The 27,139-nt window shown below is 32.4% G+C and overlaps 1 protein-coding gene across 1 annotated transcript in view; it reads left to right on the top strand.

The window, feature by feature from the left end:
- LOC123669311 (RNA pseudouridylate synthase domain-containing protein 2) overlaps window positions 1-27,139 on the top strand; it is a 176,804-nt gene that overhangs the window by 69,883 nt on the left and 79,782 nt on the right. The window contains exon 2 of the mRNA XM_045602921.1: window positions 25,084-25,382. Coding sequence (XP_045458877.1) covers window positions 25,200-25,382 — 183 coding nt within the window. The 5' untranslated portion in view covers window positions 25,084-25,199. The remainder of the gene's footprint in view (window positions 1-25,083; window positions 25,383-27,139) is intronic.

Genomic DNA, 27,139 nt, shown 5'->3' with positions numbered 1-27,139 from the left:
TAGAATAATACTAATATTATTTGTATATGAATATGAATAATACTAAAGTTCTTTGAATTTGAATATGAATATGAACTAGAATAATGTAAATTACAATTGAATTTAAGGTAATTAATTACAAGACACCTCAAAAAAGAAAATAAAATAAAATGAAATGATGCAAATGTCTTAGCTGAAGCTCCTCAATCGACGACACATAGAAGACCAGCACGGAGCGGCAAGACAAAATGGCAGAAGCCCCAACCACGTTGGTGCGCTTCATGTACCGCAACGCTGAAATAGTCGGCCAAATCGTCTAAGCATCGCACAATAAATAGGATTGAGGCTCAATATTGCCTTTAGAATTGAATTAATTTTGAAATGAATTGAACCAACTTTGAAATGAATTGAATTATGTTGATAAGTTAATGTTGTATCAAGTAAGGGAATTTATAAAAAGTTAAATGTAATTAAATTGAATTAAGTATTGAATAAACATTTGTATTATCGTAGTTGTATAAAAAATTTGATGCTGTTGACTCGAAATCTAATATAATAAAATGTTAAGTTTAATTTGTATTAAGTAATGGAATTTAGAAAAAGTCAAATGTAATTAAATTGTATGAAGTATTGAATAAACATTTGTAATAATGTATGGAAAACATTTGTATTAGGTGTGACACACCTTGAAGTAAAGAAATAAAAATCTGAAGCAGTTAAACTAGTAATATAAAACATTAAATTTAATTTATTTAGTAAATTTAGAATAAAAATAATATGCAAGTAAATTGAAAACTACTGTTATAAAATATTAAATTTAATGTCTTAATGAAAGAAATTTGGAATAAGAAATTATTGTGAAATATTAATTTTAATGCATTGATGAAAGAAATTTAGAGGTTAAGTTGAAAAATATTATTGTAAATTTGTATTAAATGAAGAAATTCGAACAAGAAAATTGAATATAAGAACACATGTTTGTTTAATGTAGTACGGCAATTAAGAAATTAAACCAAAAATCATTGTAAATTTGCAATAGCGGAATGCTAATTTTGAAATATAAATGGAAATAGGGGAAAAGGAAATATAAATTTAAGAGATTAGGTTGGATTAGGATTTAGGATTGGTAATCATGATTATTAAAAATAGGATTGATTAGGATTGGGAATCATGGGTTTGGATGAATATGGGGCACTTATCTTATCATGCTGCGAGGTGCATCACTGCTCGGCAGAAGACGTCGGCCATGTGTTCCTTGGATCTTGTTTTGAAGTCCCTGTTCGGGCGCCAAATGTTTCGTTGTGTTGCTTTGCTTGTATTTTAATTTGTTTGTTTGTTGAAATGGAGAAAATGAAAGATTTGAGAGAATAGATTACTGTATTATCAAGATTACATTGTTTAGGCAAACACTTCGTACGACGAGAAGAAATATGGGAAAGAGAGTTTTAATGTCAAATCACTGTCTTATATACACAACGTTCTGTCACATCACTGATTGTCTATTGCACTCACAGTTTATATAAATACTTCACACCGATGACCGATAATTAAGTATGGATCACACGATGTGAATCGTTATAGAGTTGCACCGCAATGAAAATGTGAGACGTTCCTTAACACTTGTCGATGTCAATAAAAGTCGGTTTTTTTTTCGTTTTTGATCAAACGCAATTATTATGATTATAATAAAATAATTATATTGATTTCTTTAATTCAAACATAACTGACAGCGATGACGTTAACAAGTATAATTTTACGCATTTAACCGTGGTTCAATAAGTCCCGAGACTAAAAAAGACTAAGTACTAAAAAAAGGTCTTTTTTATAAAATTAATTTTTATTCATCAACATAGTCTCCTCCAAGAGCGATACAGTCCCTCCAACGCTTTTCTAACTTTTCTATCCCATGTGTGTAGAACGATTTGTCTTTGGCTTCAAAATAAGCCTCCGTTGCTGCGATATCTTCACTATTTGAGTCAAATTTCTTACCCTGAAGCATTTTTTTGAGGTCTGCAAACAGCCAGTAATCGCTGGGGGCCAAGTCTGGCGAATAAGGGGGATGAGGAAGCAATTCGAAGCCCAATTCGTTAATTTTGGCCATCGTTCTCACGGACTTGTGACAAGGCACGTTGTCCTGGTGAAACACCACTTTCTTTTTGTTCATGTGAGGCCGTTTATCCGCAATTTCGTACTTCAATCACTCCAATAAGCACATGTAATAGTCACTATTTATATTTTGCCCCTTTTCAAGGTAGTCGATGAAAAGTATTCCATGCGCATCCCAAAATACAGACGCCATAACCTTACCGGCCGATTTCTGAGTCTTTGGACGCTTCGGGCGGCTTTCACCAGCCGCTCTCCACTCCGCTGCCTGCCGATTGGATTCCAGAGTGAAATGGTATATCCAGGTTTCATCCATTGTTACATACCGACGTAAAAAATCCTTTTTATTATGATTCATCAGCGCCAAACATCGCTCTGAATCATTGATACGTTGTTCCTTTTGATTAGTTGTAAGCAAACGCGGCACACACTTAGAAAAAAGCTTTTTCATGGCCAAATTTTTATGTAAAATAGTGAAAACACTACCAGCTGAAATCTTCACTATCTCGGCTATCTCTCGCACTTTTACCTTCCGATCTTCCAATACGATTTTGAGGACTTGGTTAATATTTTGTTGAGTCACTGCTTCATTTGGACGACCTGAGCGTTCCCCATCATTGGTGTCCATGCGACCGCGTTTGAAGTAAGCATACCACCGATAAATGGTTGCTTTAGAGGGAGCTGATCCTGCATAACATTTTATAAGCCATTGCTGTGCTTCAACGGTATTTTTTCCCATTAAAAAACAATGTTTTATCAACACGCGAAACTCGTTTTTTTCCATTGTATCGAAATTACAACCGTAGCGTCACTTAAATGTTTCAAAATCAATAATTTTATTGTTCCATTTTTAAAAATTTGACACATATTCTTGTATTGATAGCCAGTACTTTTTAAAAATCAAAAGAGTTTTTAATATATGCGCCATTTCCAGGTTAGTCTCGGGACTTATTGAACGATCTAGTATATGTGAAAGGGAATGTCACGTCGGTTTAGAACCCTTGTAAGGTTAGTCGACATTTATAACTAATAACTAAGTATAAGAATATCTTTAGACAACCCTAATTTTCAAACCCATTAATGTAGTATCATTATGAACAATAGATCGTAAAAAATGTAAAGGTTCGTAAGAGATTGTTCACAAAATTCTATTCTAATGTATAGACATACAATTAATTTGACCTGCACTGTATAATTGTATACAAATATTGTGTATACAATTATACGTAAATACAAAACTGCATATTTATTCATGTTTGATTAAATAATAGTAATGCTAAATTATATAACTTTATATGTTTTTTGATAAATTTACATATAAAAGTAATATTATAAAAGCTGAAAAGTTTGTTTGTTCAAATGCGCTCAGGAACTACCGCTTCGAATTGAAAAATTCTTTGTGTTGGATAGCTCGTTTACCGAGGAACCACTATAGGCTATTTTTCCTCAAATTATAGCGTTCGAAACCACAGGGTACAGCTCGTATTAAAACAAACGTATAAATTTCAAAAAGATTCCAGGAATCAAATCCGCAACTCATAGAGCAGAAAGCACAAGCAAAAACTGCAATAACAATGGGCTATTTTATTTCACCCATTTCTATTAGACACATTAAAGTTAGCAAACAGTATAAAGTTCTAAATGATATATTATTCATGTCCTTGAATATTTTAAAATTGCTTACGATCACGCAAAGGAAACGTTTAATGACGTCACTAAATCTTGTAAATAGGTAGACGGACACATAATGCGTTGTTTTATTGCATTTATTATAAAAACCAATAGTCGAGGAAATAGCAAATTAATCTTTATAAAGACAGAGTGTACGTACAATTTATCTTTATTTACTAACTTTGATAGAAGATATCTTTCTAATATATAAAATTCTCGTGTCATGGTGTTAAACATTGAACTCCTCCGAAACGGCTCGACCGATTTTAATAAAATTTTGTGGGCATATCGGGTAGGTCTGAGAATCGGCCAATATCTATTTTTCATACCCCTAAGTTATAGGGGGGGGGGGATTAAGCGGGTTAATAACATTTATGGCAAAGAAACGTTTGCGGGGTCAGCTAGTTATAATATATATGTGTAATATTGTTGATTATCGGTTATTTTAGAAATATTACTTTAGAAATATATGTATTATTTAAAATGTTTAACAATTGTTTTCTAACATTTACGCGAATTTCACTCATTATAATCAAACAACTTTTTTAGATTTTATCGCGGTCTATTAAGTTTTTTAGATGCCCGACGTTTCGGATACTTTACAGCAGCCATGGTCACGGGAGGTCCTTCCGTGTTGTTTAATTACAATATTTAACAATTTTTCACACACAAGTTTTTAATGTTTGAAATTAAATGTCGTCACAAAGCTATTTATGTACTTTTAAAACAATATTTTTCTTGGCCATATTATAAGTTAATACTAAAAATAAAAGGCTTATAAATTCGTAAATTATCTGAGGTAATAAAAATGAAAAATAGATGAGGGAAAATTCGAATATAATTTCAAAAGATCTTATCAAATTTTCCCCTATATTTCACCCTCGTTTAGACCTATTTGTGTGTAAAATACGTAGACAGGATAGAAGAATAGTTAGGCGGGATAGGCTTATAATAGTAATGAATAAATAATACCAAAAATAAGCTTATACATATAAAACTTAGTTGAGCAATTACATGGCAACATATATGGCAAAACAACTTTTGTTGGATTAGCTAGATTATGAAACATGTAGATTATGAATGATGTAAAAAGGATCATTTACCAAAAATCTTACGGTCATATTAAAAGTGTAAGTGTGTGTGTGTGTGTGTGTGCGTGTGTGTGTGTGTGTGTCTTAAATTTGCATCCATGATATTTGAAATCAAAATTAATGTGTAAATAATATTGGAAAAAAAGAATCAAATAACTAATACATAAGAAATCTTCGCAATATAAATTTTAGGGTTCAATAGTAATTGTGTTTACTCGAAAATGAAAAAAACCGACTTCAATTACATCGACAAGGCGCACTAGTCGTCACTACGATTTTCGAGGGTTTCTTTCGATTTCCCTGGAATTCCATCATCAGATCCTCGTTTTATTATCACGGTACCATACTTGGGATATCTGCTTTCTAACAAAAAAAATAACTATCAAAATCGTTTCATAAACGACGAAGTTATCGCCGAACATACATAAATATATATATATATATATATATATATATATATATATATATATATATATATATAATTGAGTAACCTCCTCCTTTTTTTAACTCGGTTAAAAAATGCCTCGCGATGCAGGTCATTTAATGTAATTCATTAAAAAAATTGTACTATTTTGATTTTTAAATTACAATAGTAGGTATATCTCTATACTATTTTATTTGTTCAATTTAATTCCTTATTAACACCTCTGCGGATTGGGCTACTCTCCTTCTGACCAATTGTCTTGTTGCTAATAGAAATAGCCTTGATGTGTCCCTTGATGTAAATAAATGTTTATTGTTCATGGTTTCTAACAGGTCAATGTTAGGAGTCGTTTTAGGATTCAGAAAAAGTAGATTTTAGTTTGTATTCAAAAAAAATGGCAGTTGGGTATTCAAATTTAAAATTTCATAATATTTCAATTAAAATTTTCAATATCAATCTATAATACACTGCTATAAGCCAATCAGTGACGTGAACCCATAAGAGTTTCCTCTACCAAAGTGAAAGAAGAAGTTTTCACTTCAAATACATAATTTAACTTATAATTTCGCCTCTATAATGCCTCTGCATTGGAAATTGGGAATGGCTGAAAATACCTTGCTCACAACATGGAGTATCATTTTTGTCTATTTTGCCTGTTTATAAAATATAATACTTTGTACTTGAATATATTTTACCTATTTTATTGTTGTTCGTCGTTTGTACACTTTCCGCGTAATTGTTGAGTAAAATTTTAATTGACTACTTATATAAAACATGCCGATGAGTCGAGTGTCTGTACGTGTGAGGGTCCTCAAAAAACATGTTCAATCATGTTTTCAATCGATGAAAATTCGTATGAATATTTTCATATACTTGAACACGGCGCTACTCGTCCCAATCATTAGGAATACGTATGAAATGTACTGATTTCTAGATATTTCGATTTCAGTCTAATTAAAGTGAAATTCTTTGAAGCTGTTTCTTTTTTAAAGCTAAGGACTTACAATCGACGGCCTCCAGTGGGATGAAAATCCTTTATTGAGAGTTCAAAATTACTTGTATATATCGCATAAGCCAAACAAACGTCTGAAAAAAATAATTTGCCATTAGCGGGGTTGAACCTAGGATCTATTGTAGAGAGTATAATGCAAAACACGGATTTGCTAAAATATTTCAGCCTCTCAATATTCACAATATGCCTACGATCAATGAGTTTTAATGCTGTTCAAATCCTTTGGAGATTTAAATCAGTCGTTATTTTTAACATATCTACATACATATCTTCTCTATGAAGATAAATTTATTGTAAAATCTTGGTAAACTGCATATTTATCAATTTTTCTATTCTATGGCTTCATATTACTGTACAAAACCTCTCGTTCTGAGTGACGCTAAACTTTTTACACAAGTTCTAAGTTAGTTCGTGAAGTTTTTCATGCATAACTTTTTACCCGTTAGCTTTACAGAAAATTGCTTGTAACATTAACATAGCTTAGAAAAGTTCATTTATAGAAGATTTTTTTCAATTCTAATAAATTATTATTTTTTATTTTTTATAGTTAGTTTATAGTTGAGAACTAGGTTTTATTACCATTGAATTTGCACAGGTCAACAACGTACTAAGTATTTTATAGTCATACAGTGTTTTTGTATGTGTCATCCTGTGCAATTACCCGTACAAGTCATACAAGAATTGTGGGATAAACTCGTACGTGCTGTCACATTGTAAGGATATTTTTTAATGACTATTGATTATCATTAAATTATCGAGACATAATCACAAGACTGACACTACAACTTATACTTTGTTAGTAATATAATACACTTGTAAAGCGCTGTGGTTTTACCCTTTTAAGTAGTTGTGTAACATATTGTTTTTGGGCATTTTACGATACAGATGACGATGTTTGGTTGGTTTTGAATGTACTTAGGCGTCTAGTCTCTTACCTTACCCTTCGGAATATAATTGTTATTAATATATTCTGTAAAATGCTGTCTCTACAATATCGTTCCCGATTGCGCATTATGACATATGTGCACTATGATTGTGATTATAGGGATGTATCCTCATTCCTAAGGGAACTCTTTTCCAATCTTTACGTTGTATTCGCATACTTTATGACAAATACAACATTGGTTTAAAACGCCAATTAACCATGAATCAGAACCAGATTTATATTTAGAAAGTAAAAAAGTGAGACTTATTAAAATAACAATTCAATGCCGCCTTACTCTTAGTAAATAAAAAAAAATGATCTTTATTTTGATTTTATCTATGTGTTTTATTATATATGCGTACTTTAGCCTGTCAAGTAAACGTTTACTTTTGAAATAACGATTTGTTGTAATAAACAGAAGTTTCTAATGAAATGCAAACAGTCGTGATTCTATATACATTTATTATTTACATTCTTTATAACGATGACATCATTTGCGTGTTGTCGAGATGACCCAGTGGATAAACGTGTTGAGTAGATATGAATCGGTCGTGACTTCGAATACGGGGAAGCGAGAGTTATTAATCTTAACGTGTTTTTAATGATTTTTTTTTATTTATTGCGCAATTTATTTGTACGAATATAAATGTACAGTAAATTAATCATTCCTAATAATAATATTATAAATTTGATACATTCAGTTTTGTTACGCTTACACGCGAAAACTACTAAACCGATGAAAAGTCATCAAATCATGAAACGTTTCACAAATATTCTTGGAGGTATTAGAAGTACCTACATAGGATACTTTTCATTAAAAAAACCATGTGAGTGAAGCCGCGGGTAAAAGCTAGTATGTTTTATAAAAGTTATTATAATGTACCTCATATACGTAAAGTAGGAGTAACAATAGTTATTTATCCCATTTAAACTAACTTCAAAATAAATTGAGTATTAATTAGTTAATTATAACTTTGTCAAAAGATTTTTTTAAGTATTATGAATAATCGTATGTTATAAATAATCGTTCTGGGCGTTTTTCTTGCATCGTGTGTATATTCCGAATACAAAATTTATACCCTACTGGGGTCGTTGAGTCATTACAGCCTATACAGTCCACTGCTGGACATAGGCCTCCACAAGTTTACGCCAAAAATAACGTGAACTCATGTGTTTTGCCCATAGTCACCACGCTGGGCAGGCGGGTTGGTGACCGCAGTACTGGCTTTGTCGCACCGAAGACGCTGCTGCCCGTCTTCGGCCTGTGTATTTCAAAGCCAGCAGTTGGATGGTTATCCCGCCATCGGTCGGCTTCTTAAGTTCCAAGGTGGTCGTGGAACCTTGTTATCCCTTAGTCGCCTCTTACGACACCCACGGGAAGACAGGGGGTGGCTAAATTCTTTAGTGCCGTAGCCACACAGCCAGCAGCAGTGAGTCGTTTATTTATCTATTACATGTATAAATATGACTCGATTTATTCAGAAGAAGTTTTTTTAAACTCTTCTATAGTAATTCAATTTATTAGAAAATGTGTTTTAATCAATCACAGTGAGGATCGCTCCGCCGGAACCCGGCCATCTATCACCCTAAAACAATACGTCCCACCTACGCCTTTACATATCCTTTCAACCTACTTCCGTCTAAAAAACAGGTTATTTAATATTAAACACTATGAATTTATTTAATACTTTGTTGTTGAAAACCACTTTGTAGTAATTTTCTTTGTTGGAAACTACAATAAATACAGATATAAATTGTGATAAAAAAACTTTGTCAAATCAAGGGGAAAACTGACTTGTAAATAAATTAATTCTGTAGTTTTTATATCATATCGGTTAATCAACAGAATTTTAAGCTAATCTTTATATTACAAAAAATTACTAAAAATTTAAAACTTCCCTAAAATAACTTTAAAAGGGGAATAGTTATATTAAAATAATATGTTTTGTCACGATATCAAAACATAATTCATAAAAGATAAGTTGACCAACCCTCTCTGTACGCGTGTGTGAGTGACGTAATAATATTAACGTCATAAAAAAAGTCTGTTGTCTAACGACACTGCCCTGATTCTGTCGTATGATATCAATTTATGTGTATTCGAGAAATATTTCTTGACTTCGATATATCAATTGTAGCCATTGATTTTTGTGTTTATTTTTGTATAAGAAGCTAAGAAAGAAAATTATATTTCTTGAAAAAAAATTAAAAACTGTGAAAAAAGGACTAATAAGCATTTTCATAACATCATTTTAGTGACACTAGTGAATTATATGGCTAAATTGCATGGTTGTAACACAACTGTAAAAGCGGCATTTCGAGTTGTGAGTGCTCAATCGCGCTATTCTGGACATCATAAACAAGCTCAGTCAACTCAAGTCTCAGGAGAGTGAAATTTTGTTATGAGGGTTCGTATGGTCAATTTTTGTATGTTCTGTACAGATATCTGTCAGTAACGAATGTCGACACTACAACTGTCAGTCAAATAATACATAAGCATAACATGCGTGTAATATATAACCCTATTATATGGACCGACGATTTACTGGGATTGCGAAAAAACGGGCGAACTTGGGAAGGCCTATGTCCAGCAGTCTACTGCAATAGGCTGAAGTGATATTAAAGTATTGTACGGTTGGGTAAATAAAAAATAAAAAAATTAAGAATAAAGGTTACCTCAATTTTTATTGCACGCTTAAACAAGAACACCTTGACATAAACGTATCATATGATGTCAATGAGTGTTAATTACTCATTCTACTTAAATGTCGTTATAATTAAGTAAAAAACATTGCGTATCTTAAGGATATAGGGTTGCGATTTCGCTATTAACTTTGCATATATATATTATATTTCACATAGACACATTCTATCATCTGTTCCTAAGGTAGTCAAATTAGTGCCTTTTCTTAAGGTAATATCTAACTGGTATACATCATTATTACTTACTTTTTTTTTAAATAATCACATCGAATACTGGCTGGCCCCGAAAACGTTATTTTGCCATATATGTTATTAACCCCCTTAATCCCCCCACCCCCCCTTATAACTTAGGGGTATGAAAAATAAATGCTGGCCTATAATTAGACCTATCTAATATGCACACAAAATTTCATAAAAATCGGTCCAGCCGTTTCGGAGAAGTATGGTAAGTAACATTGTGCAACGAGAATTCGAGAGAAAAGAATCAAAGCTGCCACCCTGAAATGAAAATTACGTTCACTGCGACATCTGGCCAGTACTTAATTAATACCTTTGACTTAACGACGTCAGCCGCTTACAAATGTATGGCTACGTGATATTGGCGATTTTTTCTTTTTTGCTATTTTGGTACTACTGAAAGACGGTAATCTAAATGAATTAACGAATAATTATCTGTAAGATATATATTGTGGTTTTGAATTGAGTTTCTTAATGGAGAAAATTATCAAGAGAGTCAGTTCCTTTTCGTTGAAAATGGTATGTGTCAAATTAATCCCCTATAAATTATCTTTTAAAATTTTCACCCTAAGGATGGAAAATTGGGTATTATAAGAATCGAAAGCAGGTTTATTTAAAATTACCTTTACCTTAAATATTTCATCAATGACATTATAATTACTTATGATCTTGCAAGATCTCGGGAATCGCTTATAAGTTTATATCATTTAAAGATATAACATGAAAATCTTGTTTCTGAATGAAATATATAACACACACATATATATATCACAGAAATAAGAAACAGAAACTAGTTACGTATATAAAGTAAATAAAAAGGCGTCTCCTCAATCGATTGCTTATGTTATTTCTGTCTGTATTCTCGATATCACATTTTATGTATCATTCCCACGGCGCTCATAAAAATTATGCTAGACAATCTTTATTGCGTTTTCCAACTATGGACACAGTCGCCTCTGTGTCGCTTCTTAACGACCGTATATAATAAGGCTTTTGATAGGCTTTCGAGACACATTTTTTTTTTTGTTAGGATAAATTGATTACGTAGAAATGTATGTGGTTAGATCCACATATCAATACTGGGTTGGTTTGATAGGCTTTCGAGACACAGTTTTTTTTTGTTAGGATAAATTGATTACGTAGAAATGTATGTGGTTAGATCCACATATCAATACTGGGTTGGTTTGATAGGCTTTCGAGACACTTTTTTTTTTGTTAGGATAAATTGATTACGTAGAAATGTATTGTAAGTGGTTATATCCACATATCAATGGTTGGACTGAGGAACATCTCAATTAGTAAGACTTAAAAAAACATAATTTTCTAACTCAAATAACACTGTTAAATTAATATGTATAAAATATACTCATTTATTAAATTTGCCTTGCTGCTTTACATCAAAATTTTCATAGAACGTTTTATCGTAAAATCTTTTTATGTCTGAAATATTTACTTAAAATTTATGTTCGTTTAATAACAACTTAAAAGGTCAATTTTAAGAGTACTTTTATTTTATATCTTGTTTGACGAACAAATAAATCTCTATCAGCGAATCGCAGACAAAAGTTAGTTGCGGGTAAATTAAACTCACATAGCTTATTCTAAAACACATTATCTAATCCTTTAATAGTATTATATAGTTGAAAACGTAGTGAAACCAAGAACACAGCGAATAGTTGAAAAAGTCTACCAACATTCGCATTAGCGGTTGCTCTGTTCGAAGTTTACGAAGTTTTTCAATTACAGAAAATTTTCACACCACTTTGAGTCATAGTTCGAAAATAAAAGGCTTACATTAAAATAATTTCAAAACTTTCATGACAAATCTTTAAATTTAAAACAGATAGATAAGATAAATAAACATTTGAATACGAAATTAATTCAATATTTAACTGCGTCAAAGATCTAAAATGTCTTAATGATTACAAGATATTAATGAAAAGCAACGATCATTTTTCATGTTAAACGCTCATTTCTACTAATTGATATTGAGAGATGTAATACATTTTCTGGCATAATTTACAGTGCCTAGTCGTTGTCATTTGCCAATGTTAGGATGTAACACAAATTTATACCGTGCCTATGTTACGTTGGAATATTAAAATCGTACTAACTTCTATTGTCAAAGTTATGAATGGCGTAATTTTACTAATATAATAAAATCGTACACGGCATTAGGTACGTTTTTTTTATAGCTAGGTCGGCTAATAAGGTCGGCGTACGGTTCACCTGATGGTACGCAATTACCGTAGCTTATAGACTCCTGCAACACCAAAAGCATCGTAAGCGCGTTGCCGACCCTATCCCCAATTTCCCCCAAGAGCTCTGGTCACCTTACCGACCAAAAGGAACACAACACTGCTTAAAAACAGTAGTATTTTGATGTGATCTTCAGTAAGAGATGCTTGAGCACGAAATTTCCTAGTGTGTCCTACCTCAGTTAGATTAATAATCATATATATATATATATATGTGTGTGTGTGTATGTATATACGTACTCATAACCTAATATATAAAATTCTCGTGTCGCGGTGTTTGTAGTTAAACTCCTCCGAAACGGCTTGACCGATTCTCATGAAATTTTGTGTGCATATTGGGTAAGTCTGAGAATTGCACAACATCTATTTTTCATACCCCTAAGTTAAAGGGGGGAGACTAAGGGGGTTAATAACATTTATAGCAAAACAACGTTTGCGGGGTCAGCTAGTAGTGATATATTATTCTTTACTTTAATTACTGTATCCAACTGTATTCTAACCTTATGGTCAATAGAAGCGAGTAAATATCCCTCCGCTACAAGAATTCTTCTTCGCTTACGAAGAAAAAAAATTGGTTATTTATTCATCTTACTTATTTATTATCAATTTTTGTTTTATATCTTCAAGTTCCAAGTTAAGTATGTTTTAATTTTTTTTTTTTGTTTCAATTAATTACAAATGCATATAAATTTAATGTCGTGACAGCGATGGCGTAACCATTACGTGTTCCAACTTATTCTATATATATTTCATCATTACTATGTAAAACCCGTCGATGGCTTCATGATCGATTTCCAAGCAGGCGCGCTAATTGTTTACCGATTGTGGAACTAGTTAAATTAACATAAACTATCTTATCCTAGAAACATTCGAGAGCTATTAATGAAAGGAAAAGTACTAAAGAAGGTATAAAAACTTTGATAAAGTGTAAACTTGGTTGGTAAGTCATTGGTGAAATCAACTGAATAGTTTGGTGATACTTTGTCGAAACGTATGAAGAAATTGATGACATCTTGTTTAATGGATGATTATGATACTACGGGTGAGAAAAAAATTAGAGTGATGTAAAGTAATTTTTTAACTTGATAACTGTATGGACAATATTATAATTTTGGAAAAATTACTTTCTGTAGGAAATCTATAAATATTGGAAATTTTATATGTATTATACTATAAATAAACCGCTATGGAACAAAAGCGTCTTTTTCTAGAATGGAATGTTATTATTTAACACAATAATTTTATTAGATGTGCACGATTGTCTAAACCAAGTAAATAATTTAACAACACGGTTAACATCGAAATGTATCGAAAAGAACAAATCTTTGAATCTTCTTCAATTTTTCACTCCAACGCAATACAGTAATTAAGCTACAAAATTCCCAGCTCCGACCATAACATTTTTGTAATCTACCATACATCTTACCACACATTCGATTTGATTCGCTCGAGGTAAAGATAAAATCGGTGATTAGGTAATTACTTTTTTTTTTTTTTTTTATCGATGCCAGCTTCGGTAATCGCAGTGCGAGGACCTCGAATCGAATGATAGGTGATTTAAAATCCAGATATCGACCGTCGATACTAAAAACCGTCGAATCGATATTAAAACCTTTATTCCGCTCCGAGTGAACATTTTATGGTTCTGTTATTGAATTTGCGGTAATATAATTTTTGTTGACAATATGTTTCGACATTTTACTATGATATTTGATACTTTAAGCGCTTCAAGCGATTGCTACTTGGGAGGCGATATAATAATAGTAAATTATACAGCGCTATGAATACTTTTCAAGTGTTTCTCGGTGGTTATGTTTGTGTAAATACATATTTATGCTTAATTTTATATGAGTGTTCTGTACTATTTTCTATCATAAAATGTTTAAGGAAATTTCGAGAAATAAATTTTATGTTCTGTATATTACTTGTGTTTTGGTAGGTTTTTAAATAGGCTGCGACTGCATCTTGCTAGTATTAAGTGCATTAATTTGAATGTATGTTTGTCCTAAAATTACGACAGAACGGCTTAACGGATATAATTAAAATGAAAATTGATATTTGATCCAAAATGGTAGGTATATAAATATACTACTTTATGTCCAGAAATTCGGAAATAATATTACGCGGCTGAAACCACGAATGACAGCTGATATTTTGAACTATTTTTGTTTTAATAAAATTCGTGCAAAGTTAAAGCAGGTTAATTTTATCTTTATATATTTGGCCGTTAGATAGCATTATTCAAAAATTACAAATACACGCGACGGACGAAAAGCTAATATAATTAATGTCACGCGATTGTCACATTACAGTCAATGTAATAAAACTTAAAATCACATAAATTATTTAAACACTTTTATGTGTTCAAGGGCCATTGCTCTGTTGCAAATCATAGAACAGCGACATTACATGAAATGAGCAATGGCTTTTAGACTGTAAAATATGTTTTTATGACGTGATATAATTTATTTTTATAACGTAATAAAATTTTACATTCCGCGTATCTTTATATACTTATTGAATTTGCTATTATTAATTTACTTTTTAGAAAAGTAATTTAAGAATATAATAATTTAACTATACTATTTGTTTTTTCGATACTGTACTATTAATAACAATAGAAAAAAAAAATCTAGATAAAAAATACGGAATTTCCGCTTAGTAACATCGTGTTGAGAACCATTGATTTATAACAATGTTAATTTAGAAGTATTGAAATAGAAATTAATACGCGTAGTAATTTTCAAGAAGTTTATCGGTATCTGCTGTTATTTAGAGTTGATGCCATTTTTATTTATTCGATTGTCATTGTCTCGCGTGATGTCAAGGGACGCGTCCCCTTATAACCAGATATGTTGAAGTTAATAATTTTTTTTATATGTTCATATTATTTATATAAGGACATAAAAATGCCAAAAATAATCGATATATCTTATTATATGGTATTAATCATAATATTAAATGTTTGTGTGATAATAATGACGCTATTTTTTTTTAAATTAATTATCAAATAACCCAAAAAATCTGATGATTCCTTAAGATTTTTTTTCTGTATCGTTTTTATTTATTAATATTAGTTTTTAAATTTTTAAATGCTACTAATACTTGTACGGATTTTAATCTGAAATAAATAAATTATTTTTATTATTTCTACGATTTAGCCTGTAATATCCCACTGCTAGGCATAGGCCTCTTTCTCCATGCAGGAGAAGGATCAGAGCTTAATCCACCACGCTGCTCCAATGCGAGTTGGTGGATATATTCCCTACTATGTGTACCGATCGCTATCAGGTGTACATAATAACAACCGGGACCGGTGGCTTAACGTGCTCTCCGATGCACGGTGGAGAGACCCACAAGGACTGCACAAACACCCAGACTGTATGGTCTGTATGGCCATCTGTATGGTCAATACAAAAGTCTGTCACGTGTGGGAATCGAACCCGCAACCGCCAGCGCAACAGCCACAAACCAGTGCCGTGACCGTTGCGCCAACACGTCGTTTTCATTATTTCTATTGTGTCTTAATAATGTAACATTCTATTGCCGGAAGAACTATTGAAAGCGATTTAGAATTTTAAAAGTTTGTGGATAAAAAAATGTTTATATTTACGTATTATCGTTTTGTTCAAAAGCTAATAAATCCATTAACAAACGATAACAAGAGATCTCAAACAAAAATGACGTAAAACGAAGAAAACCACCAACGCGTTGTTAATACAAAAACTATCGACAACATCGGTTTTGTAAATACAAAAAAAAACCACGAACCCAAACAAAATTAAACATTAATTCATAGCATCAAAAATACAACATTTTTTGTTGCAGACGCCGACGATCAAAAATTTATTCGTTGAGTTGGTCAAAACCTGCGCCTTATCGCTTGCATTTCGTTCTAACACCGAAAAGTAAATGTCAAGTCTAAAAATTTATATCCCCTCCAGTCAAGTATCTCATTCTAATTTATTGTACACGAACATGTTTGGAAGAAAAAGTTTAAGGGCCAGTTGTAACACGGTCTCAATTTGCAAATACGCCTAATGCCTCCGCTTCGTCGACTCACGATCATATTTTTTATTTCGTTTGTTTATTAGCTTTTTCGTTTCTTGCGTTTGGTTAATAAGGTTCGAGTGTGGTTTCGGATTAAATTGGATCAAGTACATCGTTATGATGATTAATGAGATGGTCTCGTTCAAAAGATATACTGTCCAATACTAACTATAGTAATATTTGGTCGTTCGTAATGAGGAACGAATCGATTTCGATTTTATATTTATTAATATCGTAGCGTTTTTAAATACGTTTTCATGTTATCCATGGTACCAAATCGTTTTTATTCCCACGTCTTACAATACCGGTATCAACATTCACTAAATGACGTTCATTGTTAATACGAGGGGGATCGGTCGGGAGGCCGTAAATTCCGACCGAATAATCACTCTATGCGGTGTGATTCTTTTCATTCCAATCGTATTGATGTCTTTAATATACCTTCAATCACATTTGAGGTGATTAGTTGTTTCTTTAATGAATACGTGTTACACTTTGATAGTACAGAAATATAACACTTTATAGTCGTCATATATTATCTAGATTTGTCTATTTTGCTTTTGGAATTGTCCTATCTTTTTGGTTGTATTTTTATCGAACTCTAAAAAAGGACCAATCTCATTGACATGGATTTATTTTAGAGAAATTTAAGAGATTCCAATTTAATGTTACCTTCGACATCGCTATGGTGTAGCAGAGCTAGTGGGCGGTCACACACCGGCGATTGCGCGTTCGATTCCTACTCGGGATTGATAATTGCATTGGTTATATTGGTATATTTTTTTCCGGTCTGGTTATCTGTCCTCGTGGGTCTCCTCACTGTGTCTCGGAGAGCACGTTAAGCAGTCGATCCCAACTGTTGAAACTTGATAGCAACTGTTACTTGTAGTAAGAAATATATACACTAAACCTAACTAGGATCTGATCGCAGTAAGACAGAATCTTGATCGAAGCTTAGAATAAAATATTTATCACAGATACCTTGTAATCGGTCAGTTATTCAGTTCAGCTTATTGCAGCGCCCAGCTGAACATATGCCTCCCCAAGTTCGCGCCATACATCCCGTTTTTCTGCAATCCTCATCCAGTCTACACCGGCAATGTTATATACATCGTCGGTCCAATGGGCTGGAGGACATCCCACACTGCGTTTGCCAAGACGTGGTCATCACTCCAGGATACGTTTGCCAATAACTTTTAATTATACCTTCTAATAGCATCTACATATTATCTATTAAATCAGATGTCTCAGCACTAAATCCAGTAATATCAAAGCTATTACATTTCGTTCACGCTTAGATTACAAAGGAACAATGGGAACTCGTTGTCCGCAAACAATAATGGAACAACGAACAATACTGACCCAAATAATCCGATATATCAGGACCTATTTAGAAAGTTAAAATTTAACGCCTTCGAGTTTGAAATGGAATTATTTCTTATAATTTTATCTGCCTTCACGTTAATAGGATACAGTTGCGCTGCTCGCGTGATATATTATAGCGCTTATACTCATGCTATAATATATATTACATATATAATAACCGCCTTGGTGTAGTACTGCGAGCACCATGTACGCACTTAAACACCGGCGATTTGCAGGTTCGATTCCCACTCGGGATGGATTTTTGTCTTTGTACAAATATTTGTCTCCCTTAAGGATACCTGTCCTTGTGGGATGGTACTGTTTGAATCGATTATTCATGCTATAATCTTTTGAAGAAAAACAATGATTAAATTCGATTACATAGCTTCAAAAATGTTTAAAAAAAAGTAACTAAACTTTGGTCTTAACAACATTGGTATAGAAGTACAAACCAATCAAAACAGTGTTTGTATTTTCCAGACAAATCTGCTTAGTTTAGCTGGACGTATACCGTTCCGTCGAATTGGTGATTTCAACACAATCAACATTATTATCCTTTGTTAACTAGCCGCCACACAGGCTTAAGTCCGGTTGACCCATTGTCCTATTGTTGCCAATTGGTTTATCATTAACAACCCTTATACATTATCGTATCACTCAAAAGTATTAATGTTATCCTGTGATCCTGTTTTAATAAAAAATTGCTTGTTTTTTTTATTATTGTAATACGTCAATGGTCTTTAGCTCCGAATTATGAAAAAATCGAGCAAATCGTAAGAGATGTTGGTCTAATCTGACGAAACTTATTACGCTTCAGCCTGTAATATCCCACTACTGGGCATAGGCCTCTTTTCCCCGTGTAGGAGAAAGATCAGAGCTTAATCCACCACGCTGCTCCAATGCGGGTTGGCGGATATATTCCCTACTATGAGTAACGATCGCTATCAGGTGTACATGATAACAACCGGGACCGACGGCTTAACGTGCTCTCCGAGGCACGGTGGGGAGACCCACGAAGACTGCACAAACACCCAGACCACGGCAAACACCTGTATGGCCAATACAAATGTTTGTCGTGTGCGGGGATCGAACCCGCAACCGCCAGCGCAACAGGTACAATCCATGGCTGTAACCGTTGCGCCAACGCGGCGAAACTTATTGTAAAGTTTAAATTTGTTTTCTTTTTAAACTAAAATTGACACGTAATTATTTAAAACTAACTGCTCGGACAGACTTCGTTCTGTTAAAAGTTAATACTAAAAATTAAAAAATATATATCTATTTAATATTTTTTTTTTTGTATTAACACCATCTGTGGGGGCCTTAAGAAACATACGAAAAAATAAATTAGCCGAATTGGTCACGGCATTCTTGAGATATGCGGCTAGTAACATTCATTTTTATTTATATAGACTAGCTGTACCCGCGACTTCGTTCGCGTGGGAGATTATTTTTCATCACTTGTTATTGTTTTAACAGCGTGATCCTGATTCCGTGGGAATTATGGGATGAAAAGTATACGTTGCCATGTGATGTCTTGTTCTTGTTTTTAGATGTGATGTCTTGATCTTGTTTTTAGATTTTAGTTATTTGTGCTCGCATAAATTGTCGTATTTAATAAAAAAATTGTTTTTTATTCCATAACTATTTGAGTGGTAGATACTTGTGCGCTGTAAATCCGGTTTTTCCCACACAAATCCCGATTTCTATACCGATTGCTCCATTATCCTTCAGTGGAAATCCCGTAAAAATCGGTGCAGTCGATTCTGAGATTAGCCCGGATGAACAGAAAGACAGACAGACAACCGACAAAAGTTTGAAACTCGTTTGTTTGTGTTTTATTATCGTGTAAATAACTACATGCACTTGAAAAAAACACAGTTATTTTGAAATCACAGACAGACACACTTACAGCTTATTTCATTGGGATTACAAAATAACTCTGATTTTAATAAAAAAGGATAATATTTAGAAATCAGTACTAACTGAGGTAGGGCACAGCAGGAATTCCCTGCTCAAAATATGGAGCAACCCGACTGGGGTAGTACTTCGACCTTCCAGAAGATCATAGCTAAATAATACTGTTTTCAAACAGTATTGTGTTCCTGTTGGTGAGTATGGTGACCAGAGCTCCTGGGGGGGGGGAGATTGGGGATTGGGTCGGCAAAGCACTTGCGATGCTTCTGGTGTTGCAGGTATAAGCTACGGTAATTGCTTACCATCAGGTGAGCCGTACGCTTGTTTGCCGACCTAGTGATAAAAAAAAATCAGTATACAAAAATAAACAACTAAGTAATAAGAAGTGCATGCAAAATATTCATACAAGCATCAATACAAGTGGTAATAATAGAAATATTTATAAAATGCTTTGAAGCAAAATAATAAAACCATTAAAAGAATTAGTAAGGACGACGCAAATATAATGAAAATACATTGAAAATGGTTTTAAAAATAAACTGATTCTCTTTTAAAAAGATACTATTAATGTGAATAAAAGCTTAACTTCTTACGAGAGCTCATGAGCCCGAGTCTTTGAAAATTTATAAAAATAAAACGGTGTAAAACGAAAGAACTTCCAGACTTTATCAATAATAATAATCGTTCATTTGATTGCGGACTTTTAACATCGTTATATCCATAAATAATGCGTTCCGAAAATACTTTTAAAGATAAAAAAGTCGATTACCGCACTGCAATTTAAAAGGTAAGGCACAGATTTGCCAATCCAACTTTAGTGACGCTAATCTTTAATATATAGGTAAATACATAATTGTGTTTGCTCGCAAACGAAAAAAAACCGTACTCAATTACATCGAAAAGTAATACAACGTAGGTCTGTAGACGAAAAAAATTAAAAAGAAATAGAATTACTCAAAAAGTAATTCTATTTCTGTGAGACATAATTTATTGCAAATATTTAATGGTGAACTCTAAATGAAAAAAAAAGTATGTTTTTTATTCTTGTAATAAATCATAAGCATTCGTATTTGACATAGTAACACGTTTTAAAACATAATTCATTTTTCATATCTTCCCATATGCCGCTCGTCACGTCACTTCCATTGTCTACAACATCACAAACAGTCCGCTTGTCATTATTTCTGTTGTGTCCATCATGTTAAATTTTAATAGCACATCCTATACGCCAATCAAAGTCTAGTGAGGTATTTGTAATAGAATTGAAAAAAGTCTAGACACTTTTTTTTATTTTTAAAACACAAGAAACCGTCACAGACTATAAATCACTACGTTTTAAAGCTTCGTGAATGTATCTCGTTTTTAATATTATCTCAAAAAGAAATAATGGGTTAGGTTTTATTAAACGTTATAAGTATTCTGAATAATATTTTAGAATACATTTTAATATTATTCATTTCAAATAAAGCCGAGCGTAACCGCAGACAGTCGATACCTGCTCGTTAAAAACGCGCGCTATTCAAGTATTTGCCATCTTTCTCTTCGATGGATTTATACCTTGTTTGTAATCATTATCTCATTTTTATCTGGCTATAAATATTCTCGAATGAAACAGGAATATGTAAATACTCGTATGCACATTTGAATAAATTGCAGCTGATTTGCGTTTTTCCTGTTACGGAAGCGGACTGACACCTCCGTTTCTTTATCTGGGTGTGACGTACACGCTACTCGCTCGCAATACGTAAGGACTCCACGAAATTTTTATTCTATACACTTAGTTTTATTTTGAGTTGTACCTTAAATGAATTACATTCTTAAATCTTAAACATTCTGAATCAAAATTCAGCGTAAGCGTTTATTATGTGTGTATTAGTGTCAGGGGTCTTTAAGGTCGGCTAGTGCTTAAAATAATATTTTTATTATTTATTTCAGCTTTTAATAAAAAAATTACTTATCTTTTTAATTAAATCCATCGACTCGTAAACGTAAATTTATTAGTTCGAAATGTTACGAATGGATAACATTAAAAAGGACATGTTTTTTCATTCCTCAATCTCATAAATAAAAATCTTTTATCATCAGATTAATAATTTAATTAAATATATAAACTTTATTCGTAAACTATAATATTATTTAATATTTTATTAAGATACAACTTATTTTATTATTTTATTTTATGAACATAAATTCTACTAAATAATCAGTAATACTTAACATAAAACAATTGACCATATTTCAATTTGTATGTTATTTTTATATTAACAATAAAATTTATGCTGTAACAAAAACCGAAAGAACATAAAACTTAATTACAAAACAATATCTTAATACAAATCGATATCTACATATAACGTGCAGCAAAAATTTTGTACCCCTTTTTACGAAAATTGCTCGGACGGAGGAGTATGAAATTTCGCACACATATTTTTTTTTTAATTATACATAAAAATCCATATATTTTTAGAATATGAGCTATTTAACGAATGAATTAATGATACGATCTTCGTTCTCTCCACCAACTCTTTATTAAATAATAATAATATAAAAAACCACGTGTACGTAGTAAAATATAAAATTGAATTACAAAATTAAAAATAAGAATTTAAAATACCAATTTTTGACACCTATTAAAAAATATTTTCATGAACAAAATAAAAACAAGAAATGAGGTTTCATTATTATTTCCATATAAAAAGTCTATATATGTGGATACCCCACATATTAATACGTGAAGCAAAAACTTTATACCCATTTTTACGAAAATTGCGCGGACGGAGGAGTATAAAATTTCGCATACTTTAGTTTATATAGAGAAAAAGTGCAGAATGCTAATATCTTTTTTTTAAATTATGCATAAAAAAATACATTAAATCAGTTCACAGACACACGCATATAAACTCATTTGTTTATTATTATAGAAGTATAGACTTTGACAACAGAACCTTAATAGTGTTCAAACTTGTAATTTAAATTAATTGTGGTCGAATTTCGACCACTGGGCGACCACAAGTTACTATAAATTAGCATTAAATGAGACGGAAATTAATCGTTATTAAAACCGTCTTGAACGTACCCGCCTCTTTAGAATAAACGTGCACACAAAAGCTTTATTCGGAGTTGCTGAGAGCAATTATTTCTTACAAATATCTTCGTCAGAATCCCGGCGTCACAATGATATTCCGTGACAATAGAATTAACGTCATCCATGAAGCATTAACTGTAAAAGAAATTGCAGCAGATCGGGAAAAATTGTCAGACGTTTGTTTAAATCACGGAATATACTGCTTATAAATTTTCATGCACAATTGCACTAATCTAAATTGAGTCAGCCTGTAAATGTACCAATGCTGGGCAAATACCTTTTCTCTATTTAGGTCAAAGGAGCCTAATTCAGTAAGTAATTACTCAATGGTAGGGCGGCAAATAACTTTTTTAATATTACGTCAAGAATTTGAATAAACAAAACTATCTAGAAATTCCCATTTACAAAAGTGAGAGAGTCAAGGCTATTTGAAGATCTTAAAAGCAGAAAATACTTAAAGGATTCTTCAATTCAAATAAATGCTGACAAGTGTTGTTAGCATTTATGTAAATGCACGATCTTTGGACGTTACAACAGTTTTCACACGTTTTGCATCTCTTCTTTTGTTTGAATTATCTAGTTTCTAGTATATATTGTTTCCTTTGCTGTATAATAATGATTCAAATGTTGGGATAAGCCTTACTCTCCAATGAAAACTAAGGCTTAAAACCACGATCTGTCAGTAACAACTTAGTTACCGGTACGAATTATTTTAGGTACCATTATTTATGATCCCAATTTAAAGGCTAATTCGATTAGCTTAAAGCTAATTTTTTTTAGTTACCTTTGGTCATTTCTTTCCTATTTGAAATAATATGGCATGTGATAGTTAACTATTTTATATGTCAAACAGTTAACTATAAACAGAATGACCTTGAAAATTTTTATTTTATAAATTTTACCTGTATAAATGATATCGTAAGAAGAAGAGACTAAACACTACGCTACACTATATAGACGCTTATATACACTATATATATTTTATATATTAAGACCCAGGTCAGCTAATTCGCCGAGATTTCCTACGGTCCTAAATTTACAACAAAATGCCAAGAAAGCGAATAACTGACAATTTTCATTTGGTTTTCCGCTCCAATAAGTACGTATTTTACGCAGAATCCCTTTGATCTGAGTTAATGATCTACATGCTACGGTTTGGAAGTATCGACTTATACATTGATTCCATATACATTGAAATTAGCATTTGTTTATATTTGTCTAGCTGAATTGCCGAACTTCAGCGTACCGTATTTTTTTCGTGAATATGTCGATTTTATTTCTTTTATTCTAAACTTGTCCGGGCAATATAAAAAAAAAAAGAATTACTTATATTACACATTTATACAGTGTGTTTGTTATATTGTTTTTTATTTATTTATATTATTATTTATTTACTTATCCAAAGAGCAGTCGTTCGAACAAACACAATTGTTATATTTTTTAGATTTATTTTCTGTTAATTAAACATTGGGATTAAAATCAACAGACTGAACGGAGATAAGGTCATCCTTGATGTCACATGACGCTGACATATATCGAAATAAACGAGGGTGTTACGTAATCGAGAGAAAAAACTGCGGTCCACGAAAAGATTTTGTTTAACCGCCAAAGCTCTCGGTATTAACCCAGTTTTCGACCGTCTTAATGTCGGAATAATTAATTTCTAAATATTTAACGTGTGTATGTCGAGACTTTTTTGATTAAGTGAAGGCTAAATCGGCTTGCTAATAGTATAAACATCATTAGTATGAATCTTTTAATACGGAGATTTAAACGTAACTTCTTCCTTAATTTCTAAATCCAACATTACTAAAAAAAATGAATATCATGTTAAAATATTTTTATCTAATAATATCTATTATAAATATATAAAATGAATATAAAATATCGTTAATAATTTTTTATCTGATAATTCATTAACAACTTTTTGTAACAATAATAATAATAAACGTCTCCTCACGTTCAACGGTCCGTAGAATTGACTCCTGTGTAGGTAGTTCGGTAAAATATGCAATACACAAGCACAAACGCCCAGACCACGGCAAACATCTGTATAGCCTGTACAAAATGTATGCCATGTGCGGGAATCGAACCTGCAACCGCAATAGCTATAAGCCAGTTATTTAACCGTTGCGCTAACGCTTCGTCAATCTTAAAGTTAAACCGTTGAAATATTCAAACATACAAATACAATAAGACCTACTTGAACTACTTGAACCTATATAATAAATATCAATAATAATGATCTTAATTTTGTCCACAGGTACATGTGAAAGTGAATAATAATCAAATGTCAGCGAGGTACCGATAGTGTCAGTGGTTGTGAATGTGGCTAGTCGGAAGCTGATCGAGCTGGCGTGGTACGGGGGAGGGGGGGCGATGCAGGCGGGCGGCGGGTGGTTCGTGCCATGGACTATGGGGGTGCAAAAGTTCGCGGTGGCGCTGCCTATGGGCGGAGTGGTACCACTCGTACCGCCGTTGCTGGCGGCTCTGCCACCAGCGCCACCACCGCTCAGGCTGATCGCTCCGCCCTTGCAACACCAATCACAATCGGGAAGAAAGGTAAGCTGGTTGGAGAAGGATCTTACACAAGTTAAAATCCACCTTTAAAAGCTACATTATGTTTTTTTTAATGAGGAGTTTACGCAGTAATGACTGCGATCAGGTCTTCCACTGGCAAGGTTCTTTTCCCTCTAATGACAAAATTTTTATGTCATGCTAATATTTATTTTTGTGTACTGTTTCGGACCCTTGGCATAGGATTTTATTCTACGGGAAGCTCTGAGTGCATACGTTTATTTTGGCTTCATATAATAACATAAGGTTAACGCTTTATCGCGCATATTTCAGTGCATATTAGATGATATATATTGTAATGCCGTTGAATATGTTTTATTATTTTTTTTATACTTTATTGCATGTACACCACAAATATATTACAAACAAAACATAAAGAAGTTTTATCAAATAACTTTGGAATACTAGTAATATTTCTAAAATGCATATAAGTTTGGTATCTAAAACTATTAAAAGGTTTATAAAAACAAAATATTATACGAGTTATTATGATTGCTTGTCTCGAAAATAAATAGGAACTTAAACCTAAAAATACCAACAGAAAAACAATAAAACAACTAGAACGTTGGAATTAGGTTTAGTTTTTGTTGAAGCATGAAGTCGAAAGACTAATGAAACGGAAAAAAAAACAATTTAGATTGTGTCAAGCATAAACAAAATTATAGAAAAAAGGATGCTCTTGATAAGGGTCGAAACACACGTTCCTAAAAGAGGAGTCACAGACCCATCTTTATACGTCGACATTTTTCTGGTTACGTTACTCGCTTCAAATATTTAAATATTTTGTGAGCTGTAAGTTTAGAAAACTATTTTAGTTTCTAAGCAAAAAATAGTTTGTCACTTTTGCAGAACCAATCTTTCTTTAAAAACGTCTAGGAATTAATCACTTTGAATTAATTTTTTAAAATGTAAACGATGTTTTCAGTCGTCATTGATCTGTTATCATTACTGCTATGGTATATACAGGGTGTCCCAAACCATCATTGGGTAAGTTAATTCTTTAGTGACAAAGAAAATGCATAACCTAATCTGGATGTTGAATTCATTTAAATAATTCAGAAGGATAGAAAACCCATACAAATATTTTCCATAGAAATATTTTAAAGTTCAGCGTTGAGTTTTCTATGATATAGACAAACGTGCCTCCAACACGGACTTACGACTGCAGCTTAAAATAAACTTTCAAGTCAAACAAGATGCTTATTTTATTATTGTCACATAGTACTATACGATTATACGTTCACGCAGTTGTCGCCGTTACAAACATAGGCTTATTTTCCATTTTTAGTGCACCGATCTCAGACACCTGCCGTCTACTACCGTGCTTTAAATGGCTAGTCGTATATTTTAGGACGTTATAAATGCCGATATTTATTTTAGAAGTTAATAGAATAAATATTGCGTTTTAGTATACCTGGTAAGTCTCTGTCTTTCAGAAAGTGGCCATACTGAAAGAGATAATTATTGTACACTTACGGGTACATTTAAAAAAAATCGGCGTTTTACAATCGTTTTAAAATAAAAAGTATTTCTTGTTCCTTAGTAAAAAAAAAAAAATTATCGACGTCTTACAGCCGTTCAAAATAAACATTATTTTTTTGTGCCACATTCAGTAACTTTAACAACATGGAATTCACGGTTTCCAAATATTCATCCAATCAATTTTATAGTACACCACGAAATTAAAATAAATATTTATAAACGTGTTACCTACAGAAATAAATAAAATTGGAGTGTTTATT

The sequence above is a fragment of the Melitaea cinxia genome, chromosome 3, assembly GCF_905220565.1.
Source record: "Melitaea cinxia chromosome 3, ilMelCinx1.1, whole genome shotgun sequence".
NCBI lineage: Eukaryota > Metazoa > Arthropoda > Insecta > Lepidoptera > Nymphalidae > Melitaea > Melitaea cinxia.
Note: the sequence above shows the minus strand (reverse complement) of the source record. Positions and strands in the feature narration are given on the sequence as shown.